General features: G+C 37.8%; 1 protein-coding gene across 1 annotated transcript in view; it reads left to right on the plus strand.

Moving 5' to 3' along the window:
* The window catches only part of PARG (poly(ADP-ribose) glycohydrolase), a 116,720-nt gene that overhangs the window by 16,009 nt on the left and 80,972 nt on the right, over positions 1 to 19,739 (plus strand). The window contains exons 5-7 of the mRNA XM_043476335.1: positions 646 to 768; positions 903 to 986; positions 6,587 to 6,661. Coding sequence (XP_043332270.1) covers positions 646 to 768; positions 903 to 986; positions 6,587 to 6,661 — 282 coding nt within the window. The remainder of the gene's footprint in view (positions 1 to 645; positions 769 to 902; positions 987 to 6,586; positions 6,662 to 19,739) is intronic.

Consider the following 19,739-nt stretch of genomic DNA (forward strand, 5'->3'; position numbering starts at 1 on the left):
GTAAATACTCAAAATACAAAGTTAATATAGTTATTATTCTTAAGTTTAGAGTCTAGTGGAGGAGGGGAAAAAGTGTGCTCTAGTATGATAATGATCCAATAAAATGAGAGAATAAGCTTACTGCCTATTAGAAAGTTTTTAAAGACTTCTTATAGGAAATGAAAATTGAGCTGAGTATTGAAGGTTGATGTTTAAATAGGTAGTGTTTTGGGTAAGAGAGGATGTTAAAAATTGGAATCATTTAGAATCTATATAGGCAGAGGGGAGCCATTATAGGATTAGAAGGTTGGGGATACTTTAGAAAGATAATATTATTCCCAAGTGGGGATAAGGGTTTTATGTTTGATGAATGTATCTGGGAGCAGTTGGGAGTTAGGGAGAGGGATAGAAAGCTATTACCAGAAATTCAGTCAAAGATTAATCAGGACTAGGGCACTGGATGGGATGAAGATAAGAGTGCCCAGGACATGATGATTTGGAAACTCACTGAAGGTAATGAGTGGGAACAACTGAAAAAGACTTAGGAGATTTCTTGCCTAGGAGCTGGTCTGTATTTTTATAGCATTTACTTCAGCTGATTTCTTTCGATTATTTTACAGAAGATATGCCTAGTTTTTATGCACTTACAGTTTTCTTGCATTTCAGGTAGATCTTTTGCGGATAGGAGAAGTGCCTAAACCTTTCCCAACACATTTTAAAGATTTGTGGGACAACAAGCATGTTAAGATGCCTTGTTCAGAACAAAACTTGTACCCTGTGGAAGATGAGGTGAGAACAAAATTGAACAGAACTCATGTTCTTTTAGTCTCTGAAAGATACTTTAATGCTTGCTGTTAGGCTTCTGATTCTGCCACGCAAGACAACTTGGAATAAGTTTCCTCATGTTTTTCTTTTCCTTAAAGAATGGTGAGCGAACTGCAGGGAGCCGGTGGGAGCTCATTCAGACTGCACTTCTCAACAAGTTCACTCGACCCCAAAACTTGAAGGTGTGTTCTTTTGTAATTTTTGTCTCTTACATGTAGTTCTTAGAGATGAGCCCTGGTCTTTTCCTTCAGAGATGTTGTTTGATCTTTAAAAGACTTAGGTAACAGCAAAGCCTCTTGATGAAAGTGAAAGAGGAGAGTGAAAAAGTTGGCTTAAAGCTCAACATTCAGAAAACTAAGATCATGGCATCTGGTCCCATCACTTCGTGGGAAATAGATGGGGAAACAGTGGAAGCAGTGTCAGACTTTATTTTTTTGGGCTCCAAAATCACTGCAGATGGTGATTGCAGCCATGAAATTAAAAGACGCTTACTCCTTGGAAGGAAAGTTATGACCAACCTACGTAGCATATTAAAAAGCAGAGACATTACTTTGCCATCAAAGGTCTGTCTAGCCAAGGCTATGGTTTTTCCAGTGGTCATGTATGGATGTGAGAGTTGGACTGTGAAGAAAGCTGAGCGCCGAAGAATTGATGCTTTTGAACTGTGGTGTTGGAGAAGACTCTTGAGAGTCCCTTGGACTGCAGGGAGATCCAACCAGTACATCCTGAAGGAGATCAGTCCTGGGTGTTCATTGGAAGGACTGATGCTGAAGCTGAAACTCAGTACTTTGGCCACCTCATGTGAAGAGTTGACTCATTGGAAAAGACCCTGATGCTGGGAGGGAATGGGGGCAGGAGGAGAAGGGGACGACAGAGGATGAGATGGCTGGATGGCATCACCGACTTGATGGACATGAGTTTGAGTAAACTCTGGGAGTTGGTGATGGACAGGGAGGCCTGGCGTGCTGCGATTCATGGGGTCGCAAAGAATGGGACACGACTGAGCGACTGAACTGAACTGAACTGAACTGAATAGCATTATTTGTATGCAAAGTGCTTGCTTCCCGAGGAACTCTCTTTAGAGACATTCTTGGTTTATACTCCATCTCTAGGTAATGAGTAGAAGAATTGAGAGTTGTAAATGACTTGCCTGGAGCCACATGGAATAAGACCTGTTTCTTGATTCCCCATCCAATTTCCTTTGATCCTGGGCTTTGCTTTTCTTTTTGTTTTAGAATTATCCTGCTTCTGAAATGTCTTTAAAAGTAAATCAGGGAAGAATTATGACTTCAGCATTGTTTGCCCAAAGGGAAGCGGAGTTTGCTAATGATTAAACATTGTACTTTTTATTGCTTTTAATAACAGCTTCTAGCAGTTTCATAATTTATTCATCTTATATTTTGGCAATAATTTATTTTTTGATTTAAAAAATATTTCGTTTAAGTCCATAAGGGTAACCATTAGATTGTTTTGAGTATATGTTTATTTTTGGCACTATAGCCTTATATAAACTTTTAAAGTTTTTACAACTATAAACAGATTTTTTATACTTTTGTAAAACTGGCTTCATTCTCTTTGAGAAATTAATTTGTTATGTACTGTTTCTTAAGTTTTATACTGAGTTTTCATTTATATTTACAAGTTATTCTTAACTTTCTGTACCTTTTCCATCGCTTCCTTTTTTTTTTCCTTAGCTCTTGTTTTCCCTTCATATGAAAAACAGTGATACATTGTACCATAATATATTTTGAAAATTTCATTTCTTAGGGATAGTATTTCTCAGCCTTATAATTACTTTTTTTAAATGAGAGAAATTCTCAGGGTCTGCCAGAGCTTACTTATTGTTAATATGTTAATTACATGTGCACAAACATAAACATGCGTTAATTACATATGTACAAACATAAAACTGAATAAATCTCTTTATACTTATATCCAGTTATATCAATTCGATTTTTTCCATTTTAAACATCTTGACTCATCATTTGAGTTGTGTTCATTATCACTGTGAAAACAATTTGTAATCAGTATTTGCTTTTTGCACAGATTCTTAATCACATATCTGAGCCCCAGAGTAGTATGCTGATAAACTCAAAAATTATACTGTATGAAGATAAAATTCTTTGTGTTTATTGCTTTTTAACTTATCACAGTTGGTGAATGTTGGTAGAGGGAAAGATGGGGTCTCTATGCAGAGTATCAGCTTGCAAATAAATGTGATAGGTTCAGGTTTTTAAGAATTTGACATTCCTCTACTGCAGTGCATCTTAGGTACTTCTTTATTTAAAGTACTAGCTTTCATTTCTACAGTGTGTTGTTTTTCTGGCCTTTGTATTCATTCCAAAATGACTGCAGCCATGAAATTAAAAGACGCTTGCTCCTTGGAAGAAAAGCTATGACAAACCTAAAGAGCATATTAAAAAGCAGAGACATTACTTTGCCAACAAAGGTCCGTCTAGTCAAGGCTATGGTTTTTCCAGTGGTCATGTATGGATGTGAGAGTTGGACTATGAAGAAAGCTGAGCACCGAAGAATTGATGCTTTTGAACTGTGGTGTTGGAGAAGACTCTTGAGAGTCCCTTGGACTACAAGGAGATCAAATCAGTCAATCCTAAAGCAAATCGGTCCTGAATATTCATTGGAAGGACTGATGCTGAAGCTGAAACTCCAATACTTTGGCCACCTGATGAGAAAGAACTGACTCACTGGAAAAGACCCAGATGCTGGGAAAGATTGAAGGCAGGAGGAGAAGGGGTCAACAGAGGATGGATGGTTGAATGGCATCACCGATTCAATGGAAATGAATTTGGGCAAGTTCCGGGAGTTGGTGATGGGCAGGGAACCTGGCATGCTGCAGTCTATGGGGTCACAGAGTCAGACATGACTAAGTGACTGAACTGAGCTGATTTATTCCAAAACCACATTTATAAACTCTCAAGCATAAGCAGACCAATCAGGAATACTGTCCAGACTCTATATGAAAAACACTAATTTAGGACCTTTAATGGCCTTACAAACAGGATTATTTAAGAATTTACATATTTTTTTTAAACACAAATACATAATAATCATAGTGTTCTAAATTACATTGCTGCTCACCTCTTTTAGCAATTCCTTAGTGTGCTGTGATTATTTTATTTTTTATTTATTTTTATTAGTTGGAGGCTAATTACTTTACAATATTGTAGTGGTTTTTGCCATACATTGACATGAATCAGCCATGGAATTTACATGCGTTCCCCATCCTGATCCCCCCTCCCACCTCCCTCCCTATCCCATCCACCATGATTATTTTAAAAGGGGTAATTAATTTAATCTGAATTTCCCTTTCTTGTTTATTTTATGGTAGATTCTGCGTAACAGAGTAATCTATCGAGATTTTCTTCTCTTGACTTAACGGTAATTGTTTCCTTTGATGAAGGAGCACAATGAGAGGGAAGGGAAAACATTAAATCCTTCTTATAGAATATAATAATATTTTGCTGTTTTTTTTTTAAATGCCATTTGATGTTGAGAGGGATTAGAAATGTTGTAAGTTTAAAAAAGCAACAGTGTCCTAGGGCTTCCCTGGTGGCTCAGACGGTAAAAAAGCAACAGTGTCCTCAAAAGTTGGTTTACACTGTAATATTTCTATGAATAATATGTCTGATAATTTGCAAAGAATGGGCTTCTTTGTGCTTTAACTTGTACTTATGGTGAATTATGAACTGAAAAAAAGTCACTCATCTAAGAATACTGTATGGAGTAGCACCCAGGCTTCCCAGGTGGCGCTAGTGGTAAACAACGTGCTCGCCAGTGCGGGAGGCATGAGCGACGCGAGTTCGACCCCTGGCTCAGGAAGGTCCCCTGGAAGAGAGCATGGCAGCCCACTCCAGTATTCATGCCTGGAGAGTCCCAGGGACAGAGGAGCCAGGTGGACTACAGTCCATGGGGTCGCATAAAGTTGGACACTACTGAAGCGACTTAGCACGCACACAGCTTTTCTCGTGATGGGAGACCTTGTGGTGGACTACTTTTGAGACTTGAAGACTGAAGTAGAGTAAATATTAGTTAGGAGTTAATGCTAATTATACAACTCCACTAAAGAATTAGAGTATAAATGCTATTTAGAATGTTTTTCCTTACCAACTTTGAGGATAATTTACATATAAGATAGTACATTCTTTTAAAGAATGTAACTTGATGAAGTTTGACATTTGCATATACACTTGAAGCTCTCACTGCAGTCAAGATACAGAGCATTCCTGTCACACTGCAAAGATTTTTCTTACCCCTTTGTGATCAATTGCCTCTTTCTTCCCTGGCCGCGGGCACCTGTTGATCTGCCTTTTTTTTAAAAAAAAAAACAAAAAAACAAGTATCAGCTACATTTTATTTGAATGGAATCATGTATCAGGTATGCTAGTGTGTCTGGCTTCTTTCACTTAGATGAAGATCTTTGAGATTCATCTGTGTTGTTGAGTGTATCAGTAGCTTATTCCACTATATGCATTGTTTGTCTGTTTGCTGTTATAGACATTGCTATTTAATATTTTGTTTGAGGTCCTAAAATCAAATACCAGTAATTTGGGGGAAAAAATTCTTAAAATCTTTTCCTTCTTAATGGAAAATGTAGTATAATTTCTTGTCATATTATTGTCATATCTTGTCATAATGTTTCTTGTCATATTGTCATATCTTATAATATTTCTTGTCATATTATTTTATGGTTGATGACTTTTCCTTTTTCAAGAAACTTGGATATCTTCTTATTTGAGGTAGATTATATACATTTTTATTGGCTCATTTCTTTTAGCTGAGATGCTTGGTGATAATTTATGTGACATGAAGTATTTTTCAGGAAGCTCTTTGGCAGAATGTTAATTTTTAAAAACTTTCTTCAATGATGAGGAAATTTAGGTTTATAGTAATAATCTAGCACAATGTTTTTCAGACTTAATATGCCTTCAGTAAAAAATCTTTAGGTGTATATTGTGATTATAAATGGTTTTTATAAATTCTATATTAATATGTATTATAAAATATAATCAAATAGAAATTTAAAAGGATGTGATATAATAGTTCTTTCTGCGTAACTTAATGGATTGTCTTATGCCTACCCCACAGGTAAAGTACTGCCTATTCAAGACAGTTAGGGTTAAGGAAAAGAAGGGGGCAACCCACTCCAGTATTCTTGCCTGGAGAATCCTATGAACAGAGGAGCCTTGCAGGCTTCAATCCAGAGGGCCACAGAGTCCAACACAATTGAAGCGATAGAGCGTAGAGCATTCAGACAGTTAAAATTACACCAGCAGGTGGCACACTAGTTTGACCTCAGCCTTTTTTCTTTATTGCTCTCTTCCCCAGGGAGCCTTTTTAGATAATTTTCCCCTAATTTACTCTCCTAATGAAATCTTAATGCTAATACACTATATATCTGTATATGTAGTGTGACCCTATTAAATACCAAAAGTCACTATATTATTACTGTTTCCTTTTTTTTAACACCCAAGATCCAATTTTGTCCATTTGGATTATATTGCTTCTGTTTAGAGTACATGTTTTAGAGTAATTATGTTTCCCCCTCTATTACTTGACCTTTCTAATCTCAGTTTTCTTAAGTGAATACTAAAAATTAGTATGCATTCTGTTCATTCATAACTGCTGATATGGAGTAGCTAATGGTGGAAGAAACTTGTCCAACATTAAGAAATATACTGGAAATAATTCATAAAGGAGACAGGTTATTCCTAGATAATTCACTTTACTGTATCATGACATTTTATTTATGCTTTTTCCATAGGATGCTATTCTGAAGTACAATGTGGCATATTCTAAGAAATGGGACTTTACAGCTTTGATTGACTTCTGGGATAAGGTAAAAGTATGCTTATTTCTTAAACTATGAAACTAATATAATATCTCTAATGGAGAAGTTTGAGAAAAATGCACATAATTCTGTCATACTAACACCATTATCTTTTATTTTTATCAGAAGTATTTCCTGTTACTTTTGTGTGGCTAATTTTTAATTTTGCTTTGGTCTCTTATTATATGCATTTCCTATTGTATTATTGTACCATTTGCAGTATTATCAAATGATTGCATAATATTTCATGCCTAGATTTTGAGAATTTAATGATTCCCATATCCTCAAACACCTAAAGTTGCATCAATTTTACTTTGTTTCAGTGTAGTAATATCTTTATATATGTATGTATATAAATGCATGTATATGTTTTCCCAAATCTGATGTTGTTTCTTTAGGTAATTCCCGGAAATTAAATGGCTAGGTCAAAAGCCACAACTTTTATGGCCTGGATTTATGCTATAGAATCATTTTTCCCAAAGGAGTCTGTAGCAATTTAGTATGCTCTCAGCAAGGTGAAGAATACCACTCTGATAGTAGTACTATTAGAAGAATGGGTTTCATCCATTTTGAAAAACTGGCAGTATATATGTTTGTGTGTGTGTGTGTATATGTATATATATATATATATTTTTTTAACATTTTGTTTTGATATGATAGATTCACAGGAAATTGTAAAGAAATATACAAGGAAGGTCTCATGCACTCTTTATTCTGTCTTCCCCAGTGTTGATTGCTTAAAGTATAATTCAGTATCAAAACTAGGAAGCTGACACAAGACCTTATTTAGAGTTTACTAGTTATACTCCTTTATGTATGTAGTTATGCCTTAAACTGGATACAGTTGTTAATTTTGATAGGAAATAATGTTTATATTTGATGCCCTATGATGGCAATAAAACATGCCATGGATTAAAATACCTCTGTCACCATGCTATGAGGTAAGGAAGTCATTTTTTCCTCTCTTAATCAGTCTACTCAGACGGGACCTTGTTTCCCTTTTATCTGTTGACCTTGCCCAGAAGCAGCCCTGTAAGAGTAATATGTAGCAGGTTTTGGTGTGTTTTAGTGTAGATCATAAAATGAGGTGATTACTAGGTGCTGGTGATAGTTTTATAGTTGTCTAGAGAGAGGAGTTATTACATTTTTGACCTTCTAGGTTTTATTTACTTTGTAAACCTGTGGGAGGGTTGGGGGAGTCCTCACAACTGTACCAAATATTCATTTCTTGCTGTTTTCTTTAAGTTTTTCTTTCTATTTTTGTAGTTACATGTAGATATAAAAGCATATTTAAAATATTTAATTATATAAAGCTACGTTACACAACTTTATCATCTTTAGTCTTAATGGTTACATAATATTCCATCAAATGATGTATCATTTGCTTAGCCATTCCAATATTAGAGATTTAAGGAATTCTCTTTGTCTAAAGCATGTCTAGATATTAAGGCTCTCCTCTCTATGACTGTTAATCTGCCATTGTCAGTGTACTTAACAGTAGACCTTGGATGTTTAAAACGATTGTATGTTTTTCTGTCCTTCAAGTCTCCAAATGTAGTAATATAGAACTTTACCATGTTACAGCCCACAGGGATAACATTGCTCAGGACTGCAGAGTTTAGTGAGAAGTAAGTATTAGACAATTAGACATATATGTGGGTGGAATTGGAGGAGTAAAAGGAGATCTTTAGTGCAAGGGAAACAGGAGTTTGGCTAGGTTTTAAATTATAAATGAATTATATTTGCTTTTCATTATCTATGTCTACATTTTGGAGTAAGAATGCTTCTTTAAAAAGGGCTCTTAAGTGTTACTAATTAATAGTATTTAGGAACTTTTTACTTAAATGTCACACTCCACTCTGAATGACTTATTTTGCTAAGGAAAAAAATGAAGTTTAAATTTAACGTCATATCAGTTTTAATATTTTACACTTAAGTTTTTTTGGGGGCTGTTAACATTTATCTTGTTAAAACCTTGCTTTGGCTAGTTCTATAAGAAATAGGTTTTTTAATTCATGCTACCTTAGAACAGGAGGTGTTAATATAAACAGTCATTAGTGTGATTCCATGTTATAGTTATTACTTAAATGCTAGTATTTAGTGTAAGAAATAAGAGACCCAGAATCATGGTCATCCTGCTGTGTGAGCACCCTTATTTAGGATGAACGTGAGAAGTATTTACTAAGCTTTTTTTTATTAAGTCAGAGACCAGGAAAGATTACAGAAATCAATCAGTTATTTTATAATTTAAGTATCTAGGTGCTACTGAGTTGCAGTGGCCGTTATTTAGTGTTTTTTTGCATCTTGAATGCTAATATTGGTCTTCCTCCCTGCCAGCTGTTGGAAATGCTGGGAAAAAATAATCTGTGTTTTATGGCCCTCCTGTGTGGTGTTCCACAAAATTAAATTCAAACAGTTCTATAATTTGTATTCTAAATGGATCGATACACTTATTGCTGGCATTTTTCACAGCAAAGTATAGCAGAATGTCCTATGTATTAGGGAAGTCTCTCTATTAATGCATTTTGTGCTTGTGCTTAGTCGCTCAGTCGTGTCCGATTCTTTGTGACCCCATGGACACAGCCTGCCAGGCTCCTCTGTCCATGGGGGTTCTCCAGGCAAGAATCCTAGAGTGGGTTGCCATGTCCTCCTCCAGGGCATCTTCCCAAGCCAGGGATTGAACCCAGGTGTTGCGCATTGCAGGCAGATGCTCTACCATCTGAGCTACCAGAGAAGCCCATTAATGCATTTTAGAGGTATTTTAAATACTTCCACCTCACTTAAACTGTGGCCCTATTTCTTTTTGTTCTCAGTGAATTAGCTTGTGAAATTCACATAGCATGTTAAGATAGTAGTGATTGAAGAGGGATGTGGAGGTGGGGTATTTTAAGAGAGCTTGCTTCTGTTTCTGTGATCCTGGTTTCTATTTCTGGACTTGGACGGTACTTAAAAAATGTATGTTTGCCATATAATCATTCATTAGGCCATCCATATTTGATATGTTCTGTGTACTTTTTGAACATATATTTCACAGTAAATGTAAATGTCACTTCAAAATAAAGAACTTTAATTCTAAAATTGGTTTGTATAGTAGATTTTTTCAGTAAATGGAATCATTATTGAAAGGAAACCTAAGGTTTTAGTGACTATTTCATCTTCTTTTCCACTTTTAGTTTTATGTCTGGAGTAGAAAAGATAGGAATGAATAGGCCTCTTATTTCCTCACTTGTGTTCAGTTCAGTTCAGTTGCTCAGGTGTGTCCAACTCTTTGCGACCCCATGAACCGCAGCACGCCAGGACTCCCTGTCCATCACTAACTCCTGGAGCCCACCCAAACCCATGTCCATTGAGTCAGTGATGCAATCCAACCATCTTATTCTCTTTTGTCCCCTTCTCCTCCTGCCCTCAGTCTTTCCCAGCATCAGAGTCTTTTCAAATGAGTCAGCTGTTTGCATCAGGTGGCCAAAGTATTGGAGTTTCAGCTTCAACATCAGTCCTTCCAATGAACACCCAGGACTGATCTCCTTTAGGGTGGACTGGTTGGATCTCCTTGCAGTCCAAGGGCCCTCAAGAGTCTTCTTTCAATTCTTTTCAGCTTTCTTTATAGTCCAACTCTCCCATCCATACATGACCACTGGAAAAACCATAGCCTTGACTAGACTGCCCTTTGTTGACAAAGTAATGTCTCTGCTTTTTAATATGCTGTCTAGGTTAGTCATAACTTTCCTTCCAAGAAGTAAGCGTCTTTTAATTTCATGGCTGCAGTCACCATCTGCAGTGATTTTGGAGCCCAGAAAAATAAAGTCAGCCACTGTTTCCCCATCTATTTGCCATGAAGTGATGGGACCAGATGCCATGATCTTAGTTTTCTGAATGCTGAGCTTTAAGCCAACTTTTTCACTCTCCTCTTTCACTTTCATCAAGAGGTTCTTTAGTTCTTCTTCACTTTCTGCCATAAGGGTGGTGTCATCTGCATATCTGAGGTTATTGATATTTCTCCCGGCAATCTTGATTCCAGTCTGTGCTTCTTCCAGCCCAGTGTTTCTCATGATGTACTCTGCATACAAGTTAAATAAACAGGGTGACAATATACAGCCTTGACATACTTCTTTTCCTATTTGGAACCAGTCTGTTGTTCCATGTCCAGTTCTAACTGTTGCTTCCTGACCTGCATACAGGTTTCTTAAGAGGCAGGTCAGGTGGTCTGGTATTCCCATCTCCTTAAGAATTTTCCACAGTTTATTGTGATCCACGCAGTCAAAGGCTTTGGCATAGTCAATAAAGCATAAATAGATGTTTTTCTGGAACTCTCTTGCTTTTTCAATGATTCAACGGATGTTGGCAATTTGATCTCTGGTTCCTCTGCCTTTTCTAAACCCAGCTTGAACATCTGTAAGTTCACAGTTCACATATTGCTGAAGTGTTAGTTTATTCATAAAGGCTGCCATAAATCACAAAATCAGGTTGGGGTGAGGTGCTGTTGTTTTTGCCTTTTTACATCTGTGGCTGCTAAAAGTGGAGAGTGAGAGGTAAGAGTTTAGGAATGAGAGGACATTTAAAAGTTAGAGAATTGAAAATTTTAAAGTTGAAAGGTTTTGTTGTTGTGATTAGGCTGGTAATATATTCCTCTTTGGAAGCTACAGTTTTTTTCCTTAATAAATACAGCATGAAATCTATATCTTAAGTAATACCTACACAGTAAATTCTTTATGGCAACTTAGTAATTGTGCGACTCTTGCCTTTGCTATAGTTATTTAAATACTGACTTTGTGTTGTCTTGTCTGCTGGTGTCCTCTGACTTGTCAGAGAAAGATGGTGTAAAACCTCTTTCCTGTAATTGAGAGTGTTTAAATCTATCAGTAATGAACCTAAGCATCCTTGCTTGTGTGTTACTTAATGTTAAAAGGTAGATGGATGTAATATTGAATTTTGGAGGATACACACTAAGTGTGCCTGTCACCTTTTCCTTCAGAGTTCTTTATGTGTAGTTTTACATTTAAAAAACAAGTACATCAGAATTCTTTGTCCCCAAAATTGAGACGTGTGCTGTTTAAAATGACATCTTTGACCTAGACCTTAAAAATTATTATTATTGACAGAACAACAATGGAGACTCAGAGAAAACAAATACAAGCTTGTCTAAAATGGATTACCAAAAAAAGTCATCTTACATTTATAAAGTAATGGCTGGAAGAAATTGTTCTGACTCATCTTTTTTATGGGATAAAAAAGTTATAATATATTGAAAACATTAGACAAAAATCTTAGTGTAAGTCACCTGTCATTTAACAGGATGAAACACAATAGTTGTATTTTATGCATCACTTGGGCATCGTGTGCATTCATATTGTAAGTGGTGCCTTTCAGACTTCTTAGCCTTCTGGTGCATGCCATACTATTATGGACAGCTTACCAGTAACAGCTATATCGAATGTGCTTAGTATTTATTTGTATATTAAAATTTTAGAGCAAAAATATTAGAGGATTTTTTTTCTCTTGCTTTTTCTCTCTCCATTCCCTTACTCCTACCCAGGCCCCCCACCAGAGTCTCTGTAAACATCTGTAAACATTTTAGGGAACACTATTTATTAATTTTTAGACTAGTTTTGGAAAAGCTGAGATAAGGCACCAGGTTGTTAACCACTGTTTCAAATCAAAACAAATTTCTTTACCCAAGAACCAGTAAAAATTGTGGCCTTTCACAGTAGCCTTTTTAAAAAATTAATGTAGAAGTAAGTTTCTGAATGTATATAATAAACATATTACTCCTTAGCTTTCAGTTCCAAAAGGAATTCTTCTTAGCTAATTTATTTCTGGACCTTTCTTCACAGCTTAAGAGATTTAAAATGTCCTTGTTATATTTGTCATAAAGAGCCCGTAGCAAATTCCTAATCAAATGAAAGCAGCCTTGTATATTTCACAAGACTACAGCTAATGTCTTTATTCGTCTAGCTTTCGAACCTCTGATTTGGAGTTCAGTGGAAATGTAACTTTTTTGGACTTCTTCCCTTAGTGACTCACAGTCTCTAGAATCAATAAAGTCTGCATTGCTTTACAGCTTGACTTGATTTAATTCATGAGGACTATAAAAGCCAAAAGAGAGCTAAATAGGGTCAACAAAATATTAAATTTTAGGTTATTTTGAAATATGTGGACTTTCCCCTTGGTTTGGTTATTGTATGCTTTTGGGTTGGGGTATATGTTGAGGGTCTCATTCGTGATTTATTTTAAATAGTGCACATCTCATGAAACTAATTGCTCTAGTTGGAACTGGGCACCTTGCTTTATAAACTTGCTGAGTTATATGGATGATCAGTCTTGGTTGAGTCTTCCGTGCCCTGGATTATTGAAATAGTGATCACAGTGTTTGTGAAACATTGTCTTATTTATGTGTGTGGAGACAAGGAGGATGGAAATTATAGGCATCTAAAAGTGAAAATTTATTTAGTAGAATTCCTCCTATATTCTAATAATGGAATCAATCTAGTACATTAATGTCCTGTAACTCCAACCTTACCTACTTTGTTCAAATAGCTATGGAAGCCATTGCTTTTAAATGTTGCTGTGTCATTGATTTCATGATCCAGAAATCTACTCTGTTGGAGGAGTGATGATAATTTCATGTTCTAATCTCTTCCATGATTTATGTCTCTATCAACTAGCTCTGAGGTGGGTTTTTGTTTTTTATGCAATTTGACATAATACCTTGATTTATAATCATAGTCATCTTCCTGTTAGATGGCTTCTCAGATTGTTTACTTATCTTATGCTTCTGCTCAATAAAAATAAATTCTATATTCCTTTTGGTTAAGCTCCTGATAACACATAAAAGATCTCATATTTAACACTAAAAGGATTTTTGTAGTATATATTATCTGAAGATAGAAACAGCAAAAAGAAATAAAAGCAATGTAAATCTGGCTTTCAAATTTATGTGCTGTTTCCACCTGTAGCCTATGTAAACAATGCAGTAAAGTCGGTGGTAAAGGACTGAACAGGTCCATTGTCCCTTGATGCAGGCAGCGGTACAGTGTACCGTTAGTGCCATGGTAGCTGTGTGGTGGCTACATCTCCAGAGGATGGAGCCAGTAATTCTTTCTTTATTTTATTTTTGGTACTAATTGTGAAAAGTCCTTATCCATCATGTATTGCTATGGTAATGACAAGTAATGATTAACTTTATGGGGCAGTCAGATTCTAAGCTATTTGAACAATTATTCTTTACAGTGTTGAAGAAATTTTTAGTAAACTGAGTGGCATAGTACCTTGTTGCCTCAGTTGCTCTTTGATTACATGGAAAGCACTAGAAAAAGACATCTTCTGCCAGAACCATTTCCACCACAGTGAAGTATAGAATATTTTCAAATGGACTACCAAGCTATGCTATTGGTCTAATCCACCCTAGCCCTGGGATGCCCAACTCAGAAATAAACAGAGTGTCTTAATCCATTCAGATTGTTGTAACAGAATAGACTGGGTGGATGATTTATTTCTCATCGTTCTTGAGGCTGGTGAGTGCAAGATCAAGGTGTTGGCAGATTCAGTGTCTGGTGAGGACCTGCTTCCTGATTCATTGATGGCTGTCTTCTTGCTGTGTCCTCACAAGGTTTCCCTGGTGGCTCAGATGGTAAAGCATCTGCCTACAATGCAGGAGACCCAGGTTCAATCCCCAGGTCGGGAAGATTCCCTGGAGAAGGAAATGGAAACCCACTCCAGTGCTCTTGGCCTGGAAAATCCCATGGACGGAGGAGGCTACAGTCCATGGGGTCGCAAAGAGTTGGACGTGACTGAGCGACTTCACACACACAAGGTGTAGAAGGAATAAGAGAGCTCCCTGAGGTCTCTTTTTATTAGGGCACTAAATCCCATTTAAGATGGCTTCACCATCGTGATCTAATCACCCCAAGGCCTTAGCTCCAAATTACTACCACATTGGAGGAACAGATTTCAACATACGCATTTTGGGTGGACAAAACATTCTAACTATAGAACCAGGGCATTTTCTTCCATTGGAAGTGGAATGTTAAAACAGCTTACTGGGTTAAGCAGCTGTATACACAGCCTCTTTTCTTCATAGTTGACTTTTGTCTCCCTTTTTAACCCTTTCCTTTTTCCTGGCCTGCTGCTTAAGCTGCAGACCATTTCAGCTTCATTTCACTTGCAAACACTTATCCATTCCAGGCTTAGCCTTATCTGCTCCTAGAATTAACCCTTCTACAAGGTTCACCTTGTAGATAATCTCCTCTGTTTTATTCAGTATCCTACTAGGTTATCTGCAGCCAAGACAGTGGTGCTGCTTATTTTTAAGAGCTTTACTGTATACTAAGTACAGTATAAGCAATATGTTTTATTTAATTTGATTTTCACAAACACCCCATTAGATAGACACTGTATTTTACAAATGAACAACTGAAAACCAAGGATTAGAGAGTATAAGTAATTTGTTCAAGTGATGAAGCCAGGATTTCAACCTGGGTGCCACTCACTCCAGAGTCTCTATGTACTCCAGTCTATATAACCACTACGGTTTGTTGTGGTAGTTCTCATCTGTGAGTGATTCTGCTTCCTGGGGGACCTTTGGCAAGGTCTGGAGACATTTTTTGGTTCTCACAACTGAGGGGAGGTTCTACTGGCTTCTGGTGGATAGAGGGCATAGATGCCACTAAACATCCTACAGTGAACACGATACTCCCCAAAACAAAGAATTAACTAACCCAAAAGGTCAGTAGTGCCAAGATCAAGAAACCCTGCTTTGCAGTGGTTCTCAAGGTGTGACCCTTGAATCAGCAGCAACAGCATCACTTGGGAACTTGATAGAGACAGAAATTCTCCTTCCTTACCCTGAACTTTCTGAATTAGAAATTCTGAAGGTGAGGCCCACCCATCTTTGCTTTCACAACCCGCAGCTAATTCTGATGTGAAGGTTTGAGAGCTACTGCTCTACTCTAGCATCATTCTCAAACCTCTCTCCTTGGGTAGTACCTGTTCTTTAACTCAACTTTTTACCTTGGCTGAAGGAGCTTTTCTTATTGGCGGTTTTTCCTTCTTACGTGGAACTTGCTGGAATGAAGAGGAGGAGTTTTTTTCCCCCTCACCCCCATTGCTGATTCCTATCCATTGTTGAATTGTCTGGCCCTGACCTAGATCTGTGTAAACCCAGGCTCATAACTTATAGAGCTGGGCTGAGGTGGGTCTCATCTGTGCCCTTAGCTGTATGCCATCAGAACTAGCCTCTGACTTGGCACCTAGAGAGGAACATAGCACCCACACCTTAGGTCAACTGGAAATGGTTCGATTAAGGGACAGAACCATCTTAGAAACTAATTAACCAAATCAAAAGAGGCCTAAGAAGTTCAGAGATTTGAATTATAGGTAGAAAGAAGAGAAAATCTTAAAAAAAAAAAAAGTGGCTTTACTGGCCTGTGGCCTTAGATCTGGCATTATTTAAAAGCCCTGACTTAGGAATGGGACCTACCAATACCCAACTGCCTTTGTTCCTTTGAATTCTTTGCCATCTGATTATATCCCTCTTCCCATTTTAATTTGTTCATTTTTGGCACCTCTTTTCCTCTCAGCCCTGTTATCTGACTTCCACTTGGGCAACTTCATTTGGTAATCACATTGGTAACCTATACACTAATCCGACTCAAGTCTCTGTGAGACCTTCTATTGTGTTAACCCATGGTCACACACTGGATCTGATTGTGCCCTGGGCCAGTTCCTTCTCTAGCATCATTAATTCTGCATTTCTATCCTACCGTAGCCTCCTAGTTTTCTACTCACTTATTCATGTAGCCCTGTTTTTAAGGCTGTTGCTTGCATCTCTTTTGTTCTGGGCCAGTTTGCCAGGTTCTGTTGTTCTGACCCTTTGCTGCATGTTATATCCTCCTACTGGGAATAGTTCTGAGGAGTCATACAGTAGAGAAACCTGCTTAGTTTTAGTTAACTAAATATTTTCCCCAAACTTATTTACAATCAAAATGCTTTTCTGTGTTAGCGAGTTACGATTTCCCTTGTAGCTTGTGTCCCATGAAACACATCTAGCAAAATGGTTGTAATCTACTGACTCTCTCCTGCCTTCGTATATTTTCCTGCGCAGCCTGGTACCTGGACAGTTGACCTTCAACAACTTGGGTTTGAACTACATGGGTCCACTTACACATGGTTTTTTTTTTTCAATAGTAAATAGTACAGTACTGCACAATCCTCAGTTGGTTGAATCTGATGACAGTTAGTAGTAGGGGCTGAGGAGAAAAAACAACTCCTCCTCTTCATTTTAACAAGTTCTACTTGAGAAGGAAAAATTGCCAATAGGAAAAGCTCCTTCAGGCAAGGTAAAAAAGCTGAGGGCCAGGTACTATTTCAGAACCATGGATAAGGGGGAACCGTGGATACACAGTTCTGTTCAGTTCAGTCACTCGGTCGTGTCTGACTATTTGCGACCTCATGGACTGCCAACATGCCAGGCTTCCCTGTCCATCACCAACTCCTGGAGCTTGCTCAAACTCATGTCCATTGAGTCGGTGATGCCATCCAACCATCTCATCCTCTGTTGTCCCCTTTTCCTCTCACCTTCAGTCTTTCCCAGCATCAGGGTCTTTTCCAGTGAGTCAATTCTTCGCATCATGTGGCCAAAGTATTGGAGTTTCAGCTTCAGCATCAGTCCTTCCACTGAATATTCAGGACTGATTTCCTTTAGGATGGACTGGTTGGATCTCCTTGCAGTCCAAGGGCCTCTCAAGAGTCTTCTCCAACACCACAGTTCAAAAGCATCAATTTTTTGGCACTCAGCTTTCTTTATAGTCCAACTCTCACATCCATACATGGCTACGGGAAAAACCATAGCTATGACTAGATGGACTTTTTTTGGCAATGCTGTTTAGGTTGGTCAAAACTTTTCTTCCAAGGAGCAAGTGTCTTTTAATTTCATGGCTGCAGTCACATCTGCAGTGATTTCGGAGCCCCAAAAAGTAAAAAAATAAAATCTCTCACTGTTTGCATTGTATCCCCATCTATTTGCCATGAGGTGATGGGACCAGATGCCATGATCTTAGTTTTCTGAATGTTGAGTTTTAAGCCAACTTTTTCACTCTCTTTCACTTTCATCAAGAGGCTCTTTGGTTCTTCTTCACTTTCTGCCATAAGGGTGGTGTCATCTGCATATGTGAGGTTATTGATATTTCTCCCGGCAATCTTGATTCCAGCTCGTGCTTCATCCAGTCCAGTGTTTCTCATGATGTTCTCTGCATGTAAGTTAAACAAGCAGGGTGACAATATACAGCCTTGACGTACTCCTTTCCAGATTTGGAACCAGTCTGTTGTTCCATGTCCAGTTCTAACTGTTGCTTCTTGACCTGCAGATTTTTCAGGAGGCAGGTCAGGTGGTCTGTTATTCCCACCTCTTTCTCTGATAGCTCAGTTGGATACACAGCGCCAAGTATAAGTTATAAGCAGGTTTTCGACTATGCAGAGGGTTGGCACTCCTAACCCCTGCATTGTTCAAGGGCCAACTGTAGTGTCCTTTTAGAATCTAGTTCCTCCTTCACCTTTGGTTTCTGCTAGTTTCCAACTCTGGTAGCATCCGGTTACCTATTTCCTTTGCTCTTGACAAATAGAGGGTTTTACTTTAAAAAGTAAAGAAGGGAAGGAAAAATGCAGGAAATAAATCATAAATCTTATTAATGAGCCTTACTGAGACTTTACATTATTGAATCTTAACTTGGCCTTTGGTTCTTTGTACTGTTTTTATGTATTTCCTTTTTACTCTGTGGTTCTGAATATTTTTGTTTTTCTGATCTTGACCCATATGCTACTATCTGCCTGCTCCTACTTCACACCTCACTGAGAGATCTGAGACCATCTAAAAGGTAGAATCTTTCATTTTCTTCATTTTGGGTTTTCAGAATTCTTCATTCATTTTTTCACTTGGTATTCAAAGGAAAAGCCAGTCTTATTCCATTCCTCAAACTTAACAGGTCCAGAGCAGAATTATACTTTAGAAACACTTGTCACTGATTCTTTTCTGGCCTCATCCCTTTCCCCTGATGCTTGGTTAACGCTTGCTTGTCTCTTAGTGTTCAGGGTAGCTGTCACTTCTGTAATTGACTTTTTACTTGTCCATCTCCCATACCCTTCCTTGAAGGAGGCTGTGATTTGTTCTTTGTTATGCCCCAGTCACTTAACGTAGTGCCAAGAGCTTTAAATACCGCTTAATGCTGGGCACACTCAAAGCTTTTTTATTTTAAGCTCCTTCTCTCTACTTCTTCTATTAAGACATAATTTATTTCCTAAATACCCCTTGAGATGCACCTCTTTTTCTGTTACTCCTGTCTGATCCATGCTGTCATCATGACTCAGACGGTGTATTGCAGCAGTCAGCCAGCTGACCCCTGTCCAGTGGTGTTCCCTTCAAATCCATCCTGTACGCTGCTCACACGCAGAGAGCTATCTGAAGCATGTATCTTCAAACCCTGTGTGGCACCTCATCTATTCTCAGTTCTATTGGATGATATTTATGATATTCTTTGGCCTTGCCTCTCCCCATTTCTCCAGCATCATTTCTTGCTGCTTTCCTGCTCTAAACCTGATATTCTAATGACTCCTACTTGCTTATATTTCTCTGGCATACAGTTGTCTTGCTCTTAATCCTTCCTTCCAGACAGAGCTCAGTCTTCATCTCCTCCGGAAACTCTTTTCTGTCCTCCCAGCCTCTCCTAAAAACTGTTCTGTGCTCACAGTAGTACCTGTGCCTACCTCCATGCACTTGTCACATAATACATGATCTGTCTATAAAATGTGTGCATCATTCATGAAGCTGACATTTTCCAGGGCATCTTAATGTTTTCTAACTTATGGCTGATGCTCAGTTAATGTTAAACTTAACTTCAGTGTATTTAAGGAAAACACACAGATGTGGATCTTAAGCCATAGTCTTTTATTAAAGATTTAGAAACTACTTGTGTAAAGTGATAGTTGACCATTTGAGATTGGCAGTTGGTAGAGAGAAAAGGTGAGGCATGTACATATAACCCTTATTTCTGTTGATAAGGGATTTTTACCCTAAAATGTAGAAGGTTTCTAGAGGACA

The sequence above is a fragment of the Cervus canadensis genome, chromosome 8 (genome assembly GCF_019320065.1).
Source record: "Cervus canadensis isolate Bull #8, Minnesota chromosome 8, ASM1932006v1, whole genome shotgun sequence".
Taxonomy (NCBI): domain Eukaryota; kingdom Metazoa; phylum Chordata; class Mammalia; order Artiodactyla; family Cervidae; genus Cervus; species Cervus canadensis.